Genomic DNA, 20,200 nt, shown 5'->3' on the forward strand with positions numbered 1-20,200 from the left:
AGGTCAACTCTTTCTTTGGGGTTTGAACATTGGTTTCAGTTTTCGTTGTTGTGCTGTGAACTGTTTGAAGACAGTTGGTGTTTTCCTGCCAAGGAGAAAGAAACCACCCAGCTCACCACCTCCGCTAGCTTTTTGAAGAAATCCTGCCAAGATCCAGTGTGGGAGAAAAATCCCTGGTGCTGCCTAGCCCGAGTAGCTGGGGAAAAAAAACCATGCAATTCAAGTGTGTGCGAGCAGAAAACCCTGATGCCACATTTCTCCTAGAAAGCCTACTAGAATAATTCTCGACATCTCCAGAATGGACTGTTTCTGTAACAATCCCAGTGACCCATCTCCATATTCCAGGATGCCAGACCAAAAAAGGGACAACTAATTTCCTTCCATATCTTTTTTGTCAAGAATTAGCAAGTATTTGGCCAAAGTAGTTTTTTGTCTTGCTTTTTGTAACAGACCTCTGCAGAGTTAATTTCTGTACTTTTTTTCCAGTGTGTGTGTGTGTGTGTGTGTGTAATTGGAGAATTTTAAAATATTTTAATTGGTGTGTTAATGCTTTGCTTCGTTACTGGTTAAGTCTTATTTCATAATAAACTGACAATTTTGTTGTTTGTTAAAGAAACCTGGTTGGTGTATTTTATTGAGGGGTTAAAAAAAAAGTATATGATTGGCTGTATCGGTAACCAGGTAAACATTTAAGTAGATGTTGTGACCTGTGGAGAAGTGGAACTAGAAAAGACGATGCACTCCTCCCACCTCGGTCGTAATACTGAGAAGTGTAGAGGAAGTGAGGGACCTTGGAGCGAATGTCCACAGATCCCTGAAGGTAGCAGGACAGCTCGATAAGGTGGTTAAGAAGGCATATGGAATCTTTCCTTTATTAGCCGCTGTATAGAATATAAGAGCAGGGAGGTTATGCTGGAACTGTATAAATCATTGGTTCGGCCACAACTTGAGTACTGTGTGCAGTTCTGGTCACCTCATTACAGAAAGGATGGAATTGCACTAGAGAGGGCACAGAGGAGATTTACGAGGATGTTGCCAGGACTGGAAAAATGCAGCTATGAGGAAAGATTGGATAGGCTGGGGTTGTTCTCCCCGGAACAAAGAAGGCTGAGGGGAGATCTAATTGAAATGTACAAAATTTTGAGGGGCCTGGATAGAGTTAATGTGAAGGGCCTCTTTACCTTAGCAGAGAGGTCAGTGAATAGGGGGCATAGATTTGAAGTGATTGGTAGAAAGATTAGAGGGGATATGAGGAAATTTTTTTCACCCAGAGGGTGGTGGGAGTCTGGAACTCACTGCCTGAAGAGGTGGTAGAGGCAGAAACCCTCAACTCATTTAAAAGATGTCTGGATATGCAACTCAAGTGCCATAATCTGCAGGGCAATGGACCAAATGCTGGAATGTGGGATTAGGCAGGGTGGCTCATTTTTTGGCGGGCACAGAAACGATGGCTTCTTTCTGTGCTGTAAACTTTCTATAATTCTAAGAGGTCTCATGGCATCAGGTCAAACGTGGACAAGGAAACCTCCTGTTCATTACCAATACCGCCCTCCCTCAGCTGATGAATCAGTACTCCTCCATCTTGAACACCACTTGGAAGCAGCACTGAGTGTAATAAGGGCACTGCATGTACTTTGGTTGGGGAACTTCAATATCTGTCACAAAGAGTGGCTTGGTCACATAACTACTGACCGAGCTGGCCAAATCCTGAAGGACATACCTGCCAGACTGGGCCTGTAGCAAGTCGTGAGAGAACCAACATAAGGGAAAAACCCATTTGATCCCGTCCTCACCAATCTACCTATGTAGATGCATCAGTCCATGACAATATTAGTAGGAGTGATGACCGCAGAGTCCTCTGGAGACAAAGTCCCATCTTCACACTGAGGCCACCCTTCATGTTGTGTGGGACTGTAACTATGTTGAACGGGATAGATTCAGAATAGATCTAGCAGCTTGAAACTGGACATCCATGAGGTACTATGAACCATCAGCAGCAGCAGGGTTGTATTCCACCACAATCTGTAACCTCATGGCCCTCCCGTCATATCCGTCATTCTGCCATTACAATCATGCCAGGAACCAACCTGCTTCAATGAGGAGTGTGGAAGAGCATGCCTGGAGCTAGAAATGAGGTGCCAACCTGGTGACGCTACAATATAGATTCAGCTGTAATACAATATGCATGCTAAACAGTGGAAACTGCATGCTATCTGCAGAGCTAAGCAATCCCAAAACCAACGGAGCAGTTTAAAATGTCTGCAGTCCTGCCACATCCAATCATGAATGATGGTGGACAATTCATCAACTAATGGAAGGAGATGGGTCCACAAACATCCCCATCCTCAATGATGGGGGATTCCAGCACGTGCAAAAGACAAGGCTGAAGCATTTGCAACCATCTTCAGCCAGAAGTGCTGATCCATCTTGGCCTCCTCTCGAGGTCCTCAGCATCACAGAAGCCAGTCTTCAGCCATATGATTCAATTCATTCCATGTGATATCAAGAAATGGCTGAGCGCACTGGAGACAGCAAAGGCTATGGGCCCTATCAACATCCTAGCTGTAGTACTGAAGAATTGTGCTCCGGAACTAACCATACCCCTAGCCAAATTATTCCAATACAATTACAATACTGACATCTACCCGACAAAGTGGAAAATTGTTCAGGTATAACTGTCTTCACAAAGCAAGCAAATTATCACCCCATTAGCATACTCCCAATTATTACCAAAGTGATGGAAGGTGTTGTAGACTCTGCTATCAGTCAGCACTTACTCAACAATAACCTGTTCAGCAAACCTCAGTTTGGGTTCTGTCAGGGCCACTCTGCTCCAGGCCTCATTCCAGCATTGATCCAAACAGGAACAAAAGAGCTAAATTTCAGAGGTGAGGTGATACTGACATCCCTCGGCACCAAGGCAGCATTTGACTGAGTGTGACATTAAGGTGCCCTAGCAAAATTGAAGTCAATGGGAATTGAGGAGAAAAATCTCTCCACTGGCTGGAGTCATACCTAGCATAAAAGGAAGATGGCTGTAGTTGTTGGCCAATTATCCCAGCCCTAGGATATTGGTTCAGGAGTTTCTTGGGGTAGTGTCTTAGGCCCAACCATCTTCAGCTGCTTCATCAATGACCTTCCCTTTAACATAAAATCAGAAGTGGAGATGTTTGTTGATAATTGCACAATGTTCAATAATTCGCAACTCATCAGATAACAAAGAAGTTCGTGTCCATATGCAGCATGATCTGGACAACATTCAGGCTTGGACTGATAAGTGGCGGGTAATATTTAAGCCACACAAGTGCCAGGTGAATGACCATCTCCAAAAAGAGAAAGCCTTACCATTGTCAAAACCCGCACTATCAATTCCTGGGGGTTGCCATTGTTCAGAAACTTAACTGAACAAGCCACATAATTGCTGTGGCTATAAGGACAGGTCCGAGACTAGGAATTCTGTGGTAAGCGACTCACCTCCCAACTCCCTAAACCCTGTCCACCATCTACAATGCACCAGTCAGGAGTGTGATGGAATACTCTCCACTTGCCTGGATGAGTGTGGTTCCAACAACACTCGAGAAGCTCAACACCATCCAGGACAAAGCAACCCAATTGATTGGCACCCCATCCACCACCTTCAACATTTACTGCCTCCATCACCAGTACACCATGGCAACAGTGTGTTCCATCTACAAGATGCACTACAGCAACTTGCCAAGGCTTCTTCGACAGCACCTCCCAAACCCATGACCTCTACCACCTCGTAGAACAAGGGCAGGGGGCATATGAGAGCCCAGCGCCTCCACGTCACATGTCATCCTGACTTAGAAATATATTGACGTTCCTTCATTGTCACTGGGTCAAAATCCTGTAACACTCCAACAGCACTGTGGATGTACCATCAGCACACAGACTTCAGCAGTTCTAGATTATGGTAAGGTTCCATCTGACTGGAAAGTAGCAAATATAATCCCTCTGTTCAAGAAGTGGGGGAGGGGCAGAAAACAAGTATCTAGAGGCCAGTTAGCTTGACATCTGTCATGGGGAAAGTGTTAGAATCGGTCATTAAGGAGGTTGTAGCTGGGCACTTAGAAAAACTCAAGGTAATCGGAAATAGTCAGCATGGTTTTGTGAAAGGGAAATCATATTTAACCAATTTATTGAAGTTCTTTGAAGGAGTGACATGTGCTGTGGATAAAGGGGAGCCCGTTGACCTACTGTACTTGTCTTTCCAGAAGGCATTTGACAAGATGCCGCATAAAAGGTTATTGAGTAAAGTAGGAGCTCATGGTGTAGGGGGTAACATATTAGCATGGATAGAAGACTGGCTAGTTGGCAGAAAACAGAAAGTATGCATAAATGGGTCCTTTTCAGACTGGTAGGATGTGACGAGTGGAGCCCGCAGGGGTCTGTGCTGGGGCCTCAACTTTTTACAATGTATATCAATAACTTACATGAGGGGAGCGATGGCATGGTAGCTAAATTTGCTGATGACACAAAGATAAGTAGGAAAATATGTTGTGAAGAGGACATAGGGAGATTGCAGACTGATATAGATAGGTTGAGTGAATGGGCAAAAATCTGGCAGATGGAGTATAATGTGGTAAAGTGTGAAGTTGTTCACTTTGGCAGGAAGAATAAAAAAGCAGAGTATTACTTAAACTGAGAACAACTGCAGAATTCCGAAGTGCAGAGGGATCTAGGTGTTCTAGTGCAGGAGTCACAAAAAGTTAATATGCAGGTACAGCAGGTAATAAAGAAGGTGAATGGAATGCTATCCTTTACTACGAGAGGAATTGAAAATAAAAGTAAAGATGTTTTGCTTCAGTTGTACAGGGTATTTGTGAGACCACATCTCACATACTGGGTACAGGTTTGGCCTTTTTTAAGAAAGGATGTAAATGCGTTGGCGGCGGTTCAGAGTTGATTTACTAGATTGATACCTGGAATGAGCAGGTTGTCTTATGAGGAAAGGTTGGACAGACTGGGCTTGTTTTCACTGAAGTTTAGAAGAGTGAGGAGAGACTTGATTTGAAGTTTTATAAGATCCTGAACGGTCTTAACAAGGTGGATGTGGAAAGGATGTTTCCTGTTGTGGGCGAGTCCAGAACTAGGGGTCACTGTTTTAAAATTAGGAGTTGCCCTTTTAGGACAGAGATGAGGAGAACGTTTTTCTTTGACGGTTGTGCGACTTTGGAACTCTCTGCCTCAGAAGGTGGTGGAGGCAGGGTCATTGAATATTTTTAAGGCGGAGGTAGGGAGATTCCTGTTAGGCAAAGGAATCAAGGGTTATCGGGGGTAGATGGCAGTGTGAAATTCAAAGCACAAACACATCAGCCATGATCTTATTGAATGGCGGAGCAGGATCGAGGGGCCGAATGGCCTACTTCTCCTAATTCGTATGTTCATATGTTCATAGAAGGTAGCTTATCACCAGCTTCCCAAGGGCAATTAGGGATGGGCAACAAATGCTGGCCTTTCCAGCAATACCCACATCCCATGCTCATAAGAACATAAGAAACAGGAGCAGGAGGAAGCCATTCAGCCCTTTGACCCACTCCCCATTCAATAAGATCATGACTGATTTTCTACTTCAACACCATTTTCCTGCGCTAGACCTGTAACCCTTCATGTTTTTAATATGTAGAAATCTATTAATCTCAGTCATGAACATACTCAACAACTGAGCCTCCACACTCCTCTGGGGCAGAGAATTCCAAAGATTTACCAACCTCTGAGTGAAGAAATTCCTCCTCAGCTCAGTCCTAAATGGCCTGCCCCTTATTCTGAGTCTGTTTCTTTATTCGTTCGTGGGATATGAGCGTCACTGACCAGGCCAGCATTTATCGCCCATCCCTAATTGCCCTTGGGGAAGGAGATGGTGAGCTGCCTTCTTGAACTGCTGCAGTCCTTGGGGTGTAGGTACACCCATAGTGCTGCTAGGGAGGGAGTTCCAGGATTTTGACCCACTGACAGTGATGGAACGGCGATATAGCTCCAACTCAGGATGGTGTGTGACTTGGAGGGGAACTTGCAGGTGGTGCTGCTCCCATACAGCCGCTGCCCTTGTCCTTCTAAATGGTAGAGGTCAGGGGTTTGGAAGGTGCTGTCTAAGGAGCCTCAGTGCATTGCTGCAGTGCATCTTGGAGATGGTACACACTGCTGCCACTGTGCGTCGGTGGTGGAGGGAGTGAATGTTTCTGGATGGGGTGCCAATCAAGTGTGCTACTTTGTTCTGGATGGTGTCGAGCTTCTTGAGTGTTGTTGGAGCTGCACCCATCCAGGCAAGTGGAGAGTATTCCATCACACTCCTGACTCGTACCTTGTAGATGGTGGACAGGCTTTGGGGAGTCAGGAGGCGAGTTACTCCCTGCAGGATTCCTATCCTCTGACCTGCTCTTGTAGCTACGGTATTTATATGGCTATTCCAGTTCAGTTTCTGGTCAATGGAAACCCCCCAAGATGTTGATAGTGGGGGATTCTACCATTGTAATGCCATTGAATGTCAAGGGGAGATGGTTAGATTCTGTCTTGTTTGAGATAGTTATTGCCTGGCACTTTGTGTAGTGCAAATGCTACTTGCCACTTATCAGCCCAAGTCTGGATATATTCCAGGTCTTGCTGCATTTCTACACGGACTGCTTCAGTATCTGAGAAGTCGTGAATGGTGCTGAACATTGTGCAATCATCAGCGAACGTCCCCACTGCTGATCTTAAGATGGAGGGAAGGTCATTGAGGAAGCAGCTGAAAATGGTTGGGCCTAGGACTCTGAGGAACTCCTGCAGTGATGTCCTGCAGCTGAGATGATTGACCTCCAACAACCACAACTATCTTCCTTTGCACTAGGTATGACTCCAGCTAGCGGAGAGTATTCCCACTGATTCCCATTGACTTCAGTTTTGCTAGGGCTTCTTGATGCCATACGCAGTCAAAAGCTGCCATGATGTCAAGGGCAGTCACTCTCACCTCACCTCTTGAGTTCAGCTCATTTGTCCATGTTTGAACCAAGGTCAGGAGATGAGTGGCCCAGGCGGAACCCAAACGGAGCGTGACTGACCAGGTTATTGCTAAGCAATTGCCGCTTGATAGCACTGTTCGCGATACCTTCCATCACTTTACTGATCATTGAGAGTAGACTGATGGGGCGGTAATTGGCCGGGTTGGATTTGTCCTGCTTTTTGTATACAGGACATACCTGGGCAAATTTCCACATTACCAGGTAGATGCCAGTGTTGTGGCTGTACTGGAAGAGCTTGGCTAGGGGCACGACAAGTTCTGGAGCACAAGTCTTCAGTACTATTGCCAGAATGTTGTCAGGGCCCATAGCCTTTGCAGTATCCAGTGCCTTCAGTCACTTCTTGATATCACATGGAGTAAATCGAATTGGCTGAAGATTGGCATCTGTGATGCTGGGGACATCCAAGGAGGCTGAGATGGACCATCCACTCAGCACTTCTGGTTGAAGATTGTTGCAAATGCTTCTGCCTTATCTTTTGCACTGATGTGCTGGGCTCCTCCATCATTGAGGATGGGAATATTTGTCGAGCCACCTCCTCCAGTTAGTTGTCCTCTGGTTCTGGACTGCCCAGCCGTCGAAACATCTTTCCTGCATCAACCCTGTCATGAACTGTAAGAATTTTGTATGTTTGAATGAGATCACATCTCATTCTTCTAAACTCCAGAGAATAGAGGCCCAGTCTATTTCATCTTTCTTCATAGGACAATCCATCCATCCCAGGAATTAGTTGGTGAACCTTCGATGCACTCCCTCTATGGCAAGTATATCTTTTCTCAGGTAAGGAGACCAAAACTGCACACAATACTCCAGGTGCGGTCTCATCAAGGCTCAATATAATTGCATTAAGATGTCTTTACTCTTGTACTCAAGTCTTCTTGTAATGAAGACCAGCATACAATTTGCTTTCTTAATTGCTTGCTTGCTAGTTTTTAAGTGAACATGAACAAGGATACCCAAGTCCCTTTGAAATTCAACAATTCGCAGCTTCTCACCATTTAAGAAATACGTTGTAGTTCTGTTTTTCCTAACAAAGTGGATAACCTCACATTTCTCCACATTGTATTCCATCTGCCAAATTTTTGCCCACTCACTTAGCTCTCTAAATCCCCTTGAAGTGTCTTTGCATCCTCCTCACAACTCACACCTAGTTTTGTGACATCTGCAAACTTGGAAATATTACATTTAATCCCCACATCCAATCATTGATATAGATTGTGAATAACTGGGACCCAAGCACTGATCCTTGCGGTACCCCACTAGCCATAGCCTGCCAATCTCAAAATGACCTATTTAGTCCTATTCTCTGTTTACTCTCTGTGAACCAGTTCTCAGTCATTGCAAGTATATTCCCCCCAAACCCATGTGTTCTAATTTTGTTTACCAACCTCTTGTGGGACCTTATCAAAAGATTTCTGAAAATCTAAATATACCATTTCTAGTTACATCCTCAAAAACGCCAACAGGTTTGTTAAACATGATTTCCCTTTCATAAATCCATGTTGACTCTGCCCAATCCTACCATTATTTTCTAAGTGTCTTGGTTATCACATCCTTTATTATAGATTCTAGCATTTTTCCTCCGACTGATGTTCGACTAACAGGTCTGTAGATCCCCGTTTTCTCTCTTCCCTCCTTTCTTAAATATAGTGGGGTTACATTTGTAATAGTGGTCAATGATCTAAAAAAAAGCTGTTGTTGTATAGTCACCAGTTCAGTACATTTGTTTGCCTGTTTCTTCACAGATTAATAACTTCCCTGCCTGTTAGTTTTGTTGGTGCTCTGGACAAGATCGTATAGAATTGAAGCAATTGGCTCCCCTTGCTTTTGATCCAGAGGAGACCTGCCCACTAGCATGTGTTGAAGCTAGCTTGCCAAAGCTAAATAGAGACACACAATATTCTGGATATGTATTTTGCTCTATGTATATAGTTAAGGAAAAATCTTATTAAACATTGGGGATTTAAAATAACAATTTAGCATAATAAATTTTCTTTACATTTACAGAGGGAGTGATAAATACTGCCCGGAGTTATGCTTGATTGCCTATAGAGATCATGTAGTACTGATGCGGAACTATCATTAAGACACTTGGCAATTCTAAGATTTAAATGCTCTATGATTGATTTTACAGCTGCAAGCAATTTAAATCAACAAAACTAATCTGAGAAAGAAAAAATGATACTAGTGCTCATTATGAACTTTTCTGAAGCGGGTTTGGTAAGAAGTTTTACTTTAAGTTGTGCAGAACAGTTCGAGTATTCTAAATCAGTTATCCCATTCAATCTCTTTTTAAAAATAACTTGAGCTTCTTTAAGTCACACAGCAAAGAGCCAATTCCTTATCTGGAAAATGGGATCTCTCTAATAATCATGTTAAGCAACCCAAGACAAAAATAAACCAGGAAAGGAGCAACATCTGCTGCCTGAATTTATCTAAAATTCTTTGAGGGGTTGTTAAGCTGGATGTTTTTATTGGGTTCAGTACATTACTGACCATTCCCATAGATGTACCTCACATTATGCACAAGTGTATACCTTTACCTAGCCAATATCTAGATAAATGTAGGAAGACTGACAGGGCAAACAGAGAACCCTCATCATTTGGGGCGGCACAGTGGCGCAGTGGTTAGCACCGCAGCCTCACAGCTCCAGCGACCCGGGTTCAATTCTGGGTACTGCCTGTGTGGAGCTTGCAAGTTCTCCCCGTGTCTGCGTGGGTTTCCTCCGGGTGCTCCAGTTTCCTCCCACAGCCAAAAAAAAGACTTGCAGGTTGATAGGTAAATTGGCCATTATAAATTGCCCCTAGTATAGGTAGGTGGTAGGGACAGGTGAGGATGTGGTAGGAATATGGGATTAGTGTAGGATTAGTATAAATGGGTGGTTGTTGGTCGGCACAGACTCGGTGGGCCGAAGGGCCTGTTTCAGTGCTGTATCTCTAAATCTAAATCTACTCAAATCCCTCTATGGGCTTGTCATTCGCTAACCCCCTGCAGTCCTCCAACCCTCCAAGATCTCTGCACTCCTCCAATTATGATCTATTGTGCATCACCAATTTTAATTACTCCAGCATTGGTGGCAGTGCCATCAGCTGCCTTAAGGTCTTAAGCTCTGGAATTCCCTCCCGAAGCGCCTCTATCTCTCTCTGCTCCTTTAAGATGCTCCTAAAAACCTACCTGACCTGTTCAAATATCCCCTTACATGGCTTGGTGTCAATTTTTTTTTTAAAGAGATACAGCACTGAAACAGGCCCTTCGGCCCACTGAGTCTGTGCCGACCATCAACCACCCATTTATACTAATCCTACGTTAATCCCATGTTCCTACCACATCCCCACCTCCCCTTAATTCCCCTACCTATACTAGGGGCAATTTACAATGGCCAATTTACCTATCAACCTGCAAGTCTTTGGCTGTGGGAGGAAACCGGAGCACCCGATGAAAACCCACGCAGACACAGGGAGAACTTGCAAACTCCACACAGGTAGTACCCAGAATTGAACCCGGGTCGCTGGAGCTGTGAGGCTGTGGTGCTAACCACTGCGCCACTGTGTTGCCCAAATTGTTGTCCGAAATTTCTCCTGTGAAGCTCTTTGGAACATTTTACTACGTTAATGGTGTTAGATAAAAACAAATTGCTGTTATCATTGCACCCTGATTTACTAGAATATATTATTGCATTGTGATCTCCTTTCGGTAAGTGGAAGAATATAAACTCTACCAAATCACAGTTCAGGCTTTAAACCAACAGAAAAATCTATTGAATATTAAACAGATAAATGCAAAATACTTAACTCAAATAGAGCATTTACAGCAATTAAACACATTACTATTCTCAAAATATATAAACACTTCTCCTGCACTAATCCTTGACATAAAATTGACTGTAGAAACATACTATGTGGCTATATATTACCATGAACCCTTCTGATTAATTCCAGACCTCTCATTACCATAGTCTGATTAGTGTGCTAAGGCACAGCCAGCTAAATAGAAACTTACAACCTGTATCGTTTGGCTATGGATCAGGGTCTAAAAGAATCATGTCCATACCTCTCACACAGACCTGCTGCATGTCTTCAATAGAGATATAGCTGTCAATTAAATCTATTACTTTAAAGAAACTTGCAGGTTGTCAATCACCTAGGGGGTTTGAGTCATTTGATCAGTTTCTAAACATTTATATGACAGTTCCCCATCCAAGGACAGCAGCAGCCACCAACCTACACGTTAAGACAGAAGCAAATACTGCAGATCCTGAAAATCTGAAATAAGAACAGAAAATGCTGGAAATATTCAGCATGTCTGGCAGCATCTGTGGAGAGAGAAAGAGTTAATATTTCAGGTCGATGATCTGCCTTCAGAACTGGAAATAGAACTATGACAGGTTTTATGGAAGTACAGAGGCAAGGAAAGGGAGGTGGGCAGGGAGGTGAGGGGGACAAAAAGAACAAAAGGGAAGGTCTGTGTTTGATCTTTTCTGTTTTTACTACACATGTTAAAGCCTTGTCTCCAGGAACACCAATCTGGGATGTATGTTCACTAGCTCTCCAAAACTGTTAACAGTAGCCAATTATTAACCATGTGGGTGCTGTGACCAGTAAGAAATAACAACATCTGCATTTATATAGCACCTTTAATGTAGTTAACCATCCCAAGGTGACCGTTATCAGACAAAAATGGATCATATCGTCAGGTGAGGAGGAGGTCACAGGCTCCCCTCTTGCCCTTCCTCTTATTTGACCACAACAGGGTTTATTTCTTTTAAACAGTGGATGTTCTTACTACCGTCAGTCAGTTTTTTACCTTTTACCTTTAATGTAATCGTGATAGAACCAACCAGACAGGTTTTCTTGAGTTTAAACAAGAAAGAGGTAAGTTTATTACACTTATCAAAACTGGATTTAAAATAATAAAAAATACACTACACATTCACGCACACATTCGCACGCAAATCACACACACACACACAAATAGATTACAGAGTGGAAATTAGATTTTGTGGTTGGATTAAAGTCCAGAATAAATGAAACTTAAATACACAGTCTGAAAGCTTGGATGCTTTGGTAGTCTTCTGGCTGAGGTTGTATTCTTGAAGTCTTTGGCTGGTCAAAGTGCACTTTGTGGCTGGCCCGCTTGGCTCAGGGCTTTCTTAGAGGCAGATTTGTAGGTGGCTCTCCTCCACTGGTCTCTGTAGCAATCTGTAGGCTTGAAGGGCCCACCATCACAGGTTTTCAAACTTGATGTTTTCTAGAGAGAGAGACAGACAGAAAGGGAGGCACACAGCCTTTTCTGCTTCCTCACACTCAGCTACTGCTCATCTCTTTGTGTGAAACAAAATTCCCAGTTTTTTCAGAATGGACAGATGGTCACATGACTGCATCAGTGTACTCCCTGGAACCTTTTAATGAGATACAAGGTTCAGAATTGGCTCCAAAGGCCCCAGGATGCATATGTTTTCACTTGGAGGGTTGGCTCTTTCAAAGTCAAGGTGTCAGGATTGCCTTGACTGCCATGCTAATGAAGCAATCCTAGGTAATTCAATTACTTACAGCAAGCCATTGTTCTGGGTCCAGGGCTTCTCAGACTTCTGTCTCTAGTTGAGCCTTGGAATGGGCAAAGGCGTTTCAGATGCAAATTGCGGTGGCCATCTTGGCTGCCAGTTTTTAAAAAGTTAACTGTAGGATTTTCTCCATTAAAAGTTGAATGCAAATTTCTAACAGACGAATTACTATTTCTCATTTGGCATATCATGCTTTCTTGTCACCTCTGCACTACACGGAATGAAATGTGATGATAGGAACATTTCATTAAAATAAAAGCAAAAGCAAAATACTGCGGATGCTGGAAATCTGAAATAAAAACAAGAAATGCTGGAACCACTCAGCAGGTCTGGCAGCATCTGTGAAAAGAGAAGCAGAGTTAACGTTTCGGGTCAGTGACCCTTCTTCAGAGGTTCCGAAGAAGGGTCACTGACCCGAAACGTTAACTCTGCTTCTCTTTTCACAGATGCTGAGTGGTTCCAGCATTTCTTGTTTTTATTTTAGGAACATTTCATTAGTTGTGCAAAAGAAAAAAAAGAAAACACATTCATTCTCAACACTCACTCCTCAAATTCACTCATTAATCTTAGAATTGCTGCAGCTGGATTTGTCTGCAACAGCTATGCTGATTTAAAAAATTTTTGGAGTTTGCCTTGGATAGTTATGTGTTGGGTTAGACCCTGGACAATGCATCAGTGATTAAATTGTTTTTTTTCCTGCAATGCAGTTTTAACCATCCAGGTTTCAGCAGCTTGATAATTTTTCTCCCGGTAGTGACTCAGTGGGTAATAAATTGTTTTTTAGCCCCTGTGAGGTGTCTGAGATTTCCTTTGGGCCCTTGTCTGGGCTGAATTCTGAAATGTAATTGCTGGGTTTGATTACCTTTGGGTTAGGGACCTGATCATTGAGTTCTTCAGTGGGTAGATCCATACTGACTCACTTTTAGTTTTCTGGTGAGTCACACAAGTGCTGTTAACTTTAGGGCATTTTCCCTCCCCTTTTCCCTTTCCTGTGGGTAGGGGAGGCTCTTTTTGCTAATCTGCCCCATGTCCTCTGGGATATTCCTGCTCACAGGTATCTGTCCAGCTTTCACTGCACTCTCCTGCAGCACTTTAACTAGGCGAGGCAACGCCCTCACTGAAGATATGCCTTTTTAAGAATTTTCCTTGTCTCTGCAGGTTTTTGTAAATGCTGTTAGCAGCCTTAGTAGGGTTCCTCTTTGGCCTGCATTTAAGTAGGAGAGTGTGGAGTCTAATTTTCCCAACATTTCAAGGTTGGCTAACCAGACAATAAGGGGTGCCACAACAGTTTGTTCAGTTTGCTTACCCACTGTTTTTTTCAGGTTGTTTTTCTTCAGGTTTGCACTTGCTGCTGTTCAATATTCAGTGTATTCACACCTAATCTGTACTAATGCTTTGTCTTTCAACACACCATTAACATATTGTTTGCCTGTTCTCCGTGACCTTTTGGTCAGCTATGTGGCCTGGTCCAATCTGCACCTTCTCCTTTGTTATCTCTTGCCCCACCCCCACCTCACTTGTTTATAATCTGTGACTTTTCTAATATTTGTCAGTTCCGAAGAAGGGTCACTGACCCGAAACGTTAACTCTGCTTCTCTTTCCACAGATGCTGCCAGACCTGCTGAGTGATTCCAGCATTTCTTGTTTTTGTTTCAGATTTCCAGCATCCGCAGTATTTTGCTTTTATTATAATAAGGGGTGCCAGTTGGGAATCCTCTCAGCCCTTCTTTAACCTGTCCTCACTGTCCTTTTTACCCCCTTCTTCCCTAACTGTCTGACAGAGCTGTGCTTGTCTGTCCCCTTCCTGGCTGTGAAATTGTTTTAACATGTTAATGTGGCACAGTCTTTGATTGACACCCCAGACTGAAGGAAAGAACAAATAATTTACCTGGCTAATCCTTTTTGCCACTCAGTATGGGCCACTGAACTGGGCTTTCAGGGGTTCACCCTGAATTGGGAGTAGTACTAATATATGGTCTCCGGGCTGAAATCTTCTGGCCTTGGCATATTTAGCTGCCTGCCTTTTCATTGTTGTCTGGGAGGTTTTTAGATGCTCCTCAGCCACTGCACAGGCTCTTGTGAGCCGCTCCCTGAACTTGGAGATGTAGTTTAACATGGAATACTCATCCCTGGGTCCCAAAAATCTCCCCTTAATTAGTTTAAGAGGACCTCTCACCTCGTATCCAAAAACTAATTCAAGGAGTGTAAAGCCAGTGGACTTATTAGGTTAGTCTCTGGTAGCTAACAGGAAAAATTTCCAGCCCTTTGTCCCAGTCATGGGGGTGCTCGTAGCAGTATGCACTGATCATAGTCTTTAGGGTCTGGTTCCAAAGCCCCTTGTGACTGTGGATGGTAGGCTGAGAAATTTAGCTGGGCTATGCCCAGATTACCCGTGACTTTTTGAAAGATCCCAGACATGAAATTTGTGCCCTGGTCTGATTGGATCGCGGCTGGCAGCCCATAGCGGGTAAAGAATTGGGTTAGCCCCGCAACCACTACCTTTGCAGAGAGAGTTCTTAGGTGAATGGCCTCTGGGAATCAGGTAGCTACATCCATAATGGTGAGAAGATACTGGTAGCCACCTTTTGTTTTCAGCAGGGGTCCCACACAATCCCCAACATTCTGCTGAATGGTTCCCCTAAAGCCAGTATGGGAATTAGGAGTGCAGGTTTTATTGCAGGTTGGGGCTTCCTCACAACCTGGAACATGTGGCAGGTTTTACAGAACTCCACCACATTTTTGTGGAGTTTTGGCCAGTCAAAATGCTGTCTTATGCGGGCTTGGGTTTTTCTACACCAACATGTCCAGCCATTGGAATTTCATGGGCCATTCTTAGTATTTCTTTATGATACCTCGGTGGCATCACTATCTGGTGAACCACTGTCCACTCTTTGTCCGCAGGTCTGTGAGGAGGTCTCCACTTCCTCATCAGCACCTCATTCTTTAAGCAGTATCACTCAGGGACTCCCCCTGCTTCAGTTTCTGTTTGGGCAGTCTGTACTAACTTCTTTAATACTGGGTCGGCTTGCTGAGCCTCAACTAGGGAAGATCTGTCTAACCCATCCTTTGAGTCCTCTAACTTCCCAAAGAAGGTTTCAGGTAACCAGACAGTAGAGTCATCTGTCTGTACTGCAGTTCAGCCTCCTCTGATGGTGCTTGTTTGGCCAGTGACTGAGTCACCACACAGTCAGGAAAAATGCTGGGGACCATCTCCTGTAACTGCTCCATCTTCCCGACTTCTTTTGGTCTCTCTAAAACTACTGCAGAAGCTACTACCTTTGCCCCTCGCCAGGAGCAGGTTGGCCCCGTCTACAGGTAAACTAGGGACAATCTCCATGGTTACCAGTCCTGAAACTAGGTTGCACTCCAATTGCATCTGATATAAAGGTATGGGCATACACCGCTCTCCGATACAATGCACTTGCACCCGAGCATTCTCTGAACTCTCAGGAGGAAAGGCCCCCTTGGGGCAAGGACTTTTGTACAAGGGTAAATTCATCGGCCAGAATTGGGCACTGCCTGGCTCTTTGAACCTTTTGTTCCTCTATGTGGGTTTTAATAGAAAGGAGAAGTGAGTTTTTAAACTCCAAGAAGAATTACCTCTCTGAGGTTTTCATATGTGGGCTGTACTTTAAGTGCCCTTATCCACTGGTCAAACGCAAGTTGTTTAACTGTTTCAAACTCGAGGCAAGTTTGGTCAGGCTGCTTTCAGAGGATTCAGAATTTTTGGCAGTGCGCTTCTGGTACTAGTTCATATGTCCCCAGGATGGCATTTTTAGTCATCTCATAATCTGATGAACTTTCATCTGGCAACAGTGAATAAACCTCATGGGCTTTTCCTACTGGCTTGCTTTGTAACAATAGAGTCCAACTCTCCACCGGCCATTTCAGCTGTCTTGCAAGCTTTTCAAAAGTGACAAAAAATGCTTCCACATCCCCCTCATTGGACTTTGAAATCAACTGGGAGAACTTTAAGAGCTCGGCACACGATCCTGAGCTAGGGGTAACTTTCTCACTAGTCACGCCTTCACTAGGTGTAGTGGGTCTCCCCCGAGTTAATTCAAGCCACCTTAACTCTCTTTCCTCCTTCTCCTTTTGGAAAGCTCTCTCTTTTTCCCTTTCTTCCCTTTCTTGACACTCTCTCTGCTCTTTCTCTCACTGGAATTCTAATTCTAGTCTCCTTTGTTCCAACTGTACTTTAGTTAACATTACCTGTCTGTTTCTGACTCCAACTCTGTCTCTGAATCTTCAGGTTCAAGTGAAAAATGGTTAGCCACAAGTCTTAGGATTTCTGATTTCTTAGATTTTGAACAGAAAGTAATCCCGAACTGCCCAGCTACATTCCTCAACTCTTCAATCGATAGGGCCTTTAAGCTGTCTCAAGTTACTTCATCCTGGCTTAGGAAGGTACTGGCCTCGAATGTGGCGATGTTAGTATTCGAGCAGTGGAAACCACAAGAAAACCTGCATTGAAGTTTCTTCATTTTTTTTTTTACTAGGGATCAATTTGGTTTCCCACTTCAAATTTCTCATTTGTCATTAGGTTACAACCACAGACTAGAGCCCCCAAATTTCTGTTATGGCCAGGTGAGGAGGGGTCATAGTCGCCCCTCTTGCCCTTACTTGATCACAACACGGTTTATTCCTTTAATAAACAGTGATTGTGCTTATCACCTCAGTGAGTTTTTAAAAACCTTTTACCTTTAATGTGGTCGTGAAAGAACCAATCAGGCAGGTTTTCTTGAGTTTGAACAAGAAAGAGGTGTGTTTATTATACTTAACAATCGAAACCCGATTTAAAAATAATAAACACACACCTGTATTAAAGTCCAGAATAAATACAACTTAAATACACAGGCTGTGAGCTTGGATGATTCAGTGGTCTTCCAGCTTGAACAACACGCAAGAAGCCCGACATCATCAAGGACAAAGCAACCCGCTTGATTGGCACCCCACCCACAACCTTCAACATTCACTCCCTTCACCACTGACGCACAGTGGCAGCAGTGTGTACCATCTATAAGATGCACTGCAGCAATGCACCAAGACTCCTTTGACAGCACCTTCCAAACCTGTGACCTCTACCAACTAGAAGAACAAGAGCAGCAGATGCATGGGAACATCACCACCTGCAAGTTCCCCTCCAGGTCACACACCATCTGACTTGGAACTATATCACCGTTCCTTCACTGTGGCTGGGTCAAAATCCTGGAACTCTCTTCCTAACAGCACTGTGGGATTACCTACACCCCAAGGACTGCAGCAATTCAAGCAGGCGGTTCACCACCATCTTCTCAAGGGCAATTAGGGATGGGCAATAAATGCTGCCCTAGCCTGCGACGCCCACATCCCATAAACCAATGAAAAAAAAAGGAGCAGCCTGTTTTCAAATTTGATGTTTTCTGGAAAGAGAGAGAAAGGGAGGCTCACAGTCTTTTTTGCTTCTGTACACTCAACTACTGCTCGTCTCTTTGTGTGAAACAAAGCTCCCAGTTTTTTTTTAAGAGCTGGACAGATGGTCACATGACTGCTTCAATGTATTCTCTGGAACCTTCTAATGAGATACAAGGTTCAGAATTGGCTCCATAGGTCCCAGGATGCCAATATTTACACTTGGAGGGGTTTGCTCTTTCAAAGTTAATGTGTCAGGATTGCCTTGACTGTTGTGCTAATGAAGCAATCCCAGGTAATTGAATCACCTACAGCAAGCCATTGTCCTGGGTCCAGGGCCTCTCAGACTTCTGTCTTTGGTTGGGCCTTGGAATGTGCAAAGGTGTTTCAGATGCAAATCGAGGTGGCCATCTTGGCTGTCAGTTTTTTTTTTAAAGTTATTTGTAGGATTTTCTCCATTAAAAGTCTAATGCAAGTTTCTAACCAATGAATTAATATTTCTCATTTGGCTTATCGTGTTTTCTTGACAACGTAAGAAGATATTAGGATAGGTGACTAAAAGCTTGATCAAAGGGGTAGGTTTTAAGGAGTGTTTTAAAGGAGGAGAGAGGGGTAGCAATGCAGGGAGGTTTAAGGAGGGAATGCCAGAGCTTAAATAAAGACAGACTCGCATTCATACAGCACCTTTCACAACTTCAGAATGTCCCAAAGGGCTTTGCAGCCAACTAATTCCTTTGTGACGTGTAATCACTGTTGTAGTGTAGACAAATCAGTCCATGGCCTCAGCCTTCCCTATCTCTGTAATCTTCTTCAGCCACACAACCTTCTGAGATATCTACACTTCTCTAATTTTGACTTCTTGAGCATCCCCAAAATAAATCCCTACACCATTGGTAGCCATGTCTTCAGCTGCCTAAGCTCTGGAATTCTTAAACTTCTCTCTCTCTCTCCTCCTTTAAAAGACTCCTTAAACCTACCTATTTGAACAAGCTTTTGGTCATCTGCCCCAATATCCCCTTGTGTGGCTCAGTGCCACATTCTGTTTTATAATATGCCTCTGTGGCATATTATTACATTAAAGGTGCTATATAAATACAAGCTTTTATTGAAAGTTTAGGGCCCAGGCAGATGAAGGAATGGCTGCCAGTGGTGGAGTGATGAAAATCAATAATTAATCCACCACAGCAAAGATGTGTAATTTTTGTTACGAAAGGATAATAAAAGAATTGAACTTGCACATGTAGAATTATTTGCAATATTCACAAAATACCAAGCAACCTAAAATAGTCATGTTTGCTGCACTGATAAAGCGGTTTGAAGCTGAACTCTAACAGTAAAGGGAGACTTACCCGCTCCTCCTCTTCTCTCAGATCAGGCATGGTGCTGATGCAGAGACTAACTGTAGTGATCGTGACAAATATAACTGAAAGGCAAGCAAAGAGCTTTCCTGGGATTCCCGAATCAGGATTTTCCACCATGTCCCTGAGGTTCTTCATGCAGTGACCCAGGCGAGTCGTGTCACCAAAGGCACCCTGTGATTCTTCGGTAAGTAGCACTTCGTAATCCCTCTTGATTTCTTCTAGATCCTCTACTTTCTGATACAGTTTACGGCGACAACACCACTCCAGATTTTCATCCTCAATGCCCCAGTAAATCAGCTCCTCCTGAAAGGAGAGAGCACACATTTCTCTGAGGAGCCTTAGTTTCCCAGCCGTCAGGAAAGTCATAATAGTTCTGAAGGCACAAGGATTGCGGTCAAAGAAAAATTCATTGCGGTTTACATCGTAATCATCACAAATGTCCATGATTTCATCATAATCGCTGCATGCTTTAAGTTTGCCTAGACGTGCTAATGGAATCTGGTCAAGTGTAATCCATGGAATCCTATACTTAATACCTCCAACATTAATGATCGCATACGGAATTCTGTCGTTGAGCTGGGTGACACAGCAGACATCCTCATCTGGCTGAAGCAGTTTGACTTTATGGTAATAAATTCCCGTCTTGATGCGGGTCTCCACACTCTCCAAGGTGCAGGTGATGGTGTTGAGCTCCTGTTCAGATCTGCCCTCAGCCAGCAGAGCCATCCTAATTTTATCTCGTGATTTGCAGAACTAGTCAGTCGCTCTACCTCATGGAAAATGACACGATGGAATAAAGTTGTTGCATCTGTAACAAGAAAAGATTGATCTTAAACTAAATAAATAGTCAGTCAGAAACATAGACAAGGCT

At 43.6% G+C, this 20,200-nt stretch overlaps 1 protein-coding gene across 1 annotated transcript in view; it reads right to left on the reverse strand.

Annotated features, from left to right (window-relative positions):
• The window catches only part of LOC137370307 (potassium voltage-gated channel subfamily G member 2-like), a 40,289-nt gene extending 20,234 nt beyond the window's left edge, over window positions 1-20,055 (reverse strand). The window contains exon 1 of the mRNA XM_068032687.1: window positions 19,318-20,055. Coding sequence (XP_067888788.1) covers window positions 19,318-20,055 — 738 coding nt within the window. The remainder of the gene's footprint in view (window positions 1-19,317) is intronic.
• Window positions 20,056-20,200: the final 145 nt, after the last annotated feature.

Source organism: Heterodontus francisci, chromosome 5, assembly GCF_036365525.1.
Source record: "Heterodontus francisci isolate sHetFra1 chromosome 5, sHetFra1.hap1, whole genome shotgun sequence".
Lineage (NCBI taxonomy): Eukaryota > Metazoa > Chordata > Chondrichthyes > Heterodontiformes > Heterodontidae > Heterodontus > Heterodontus francisci.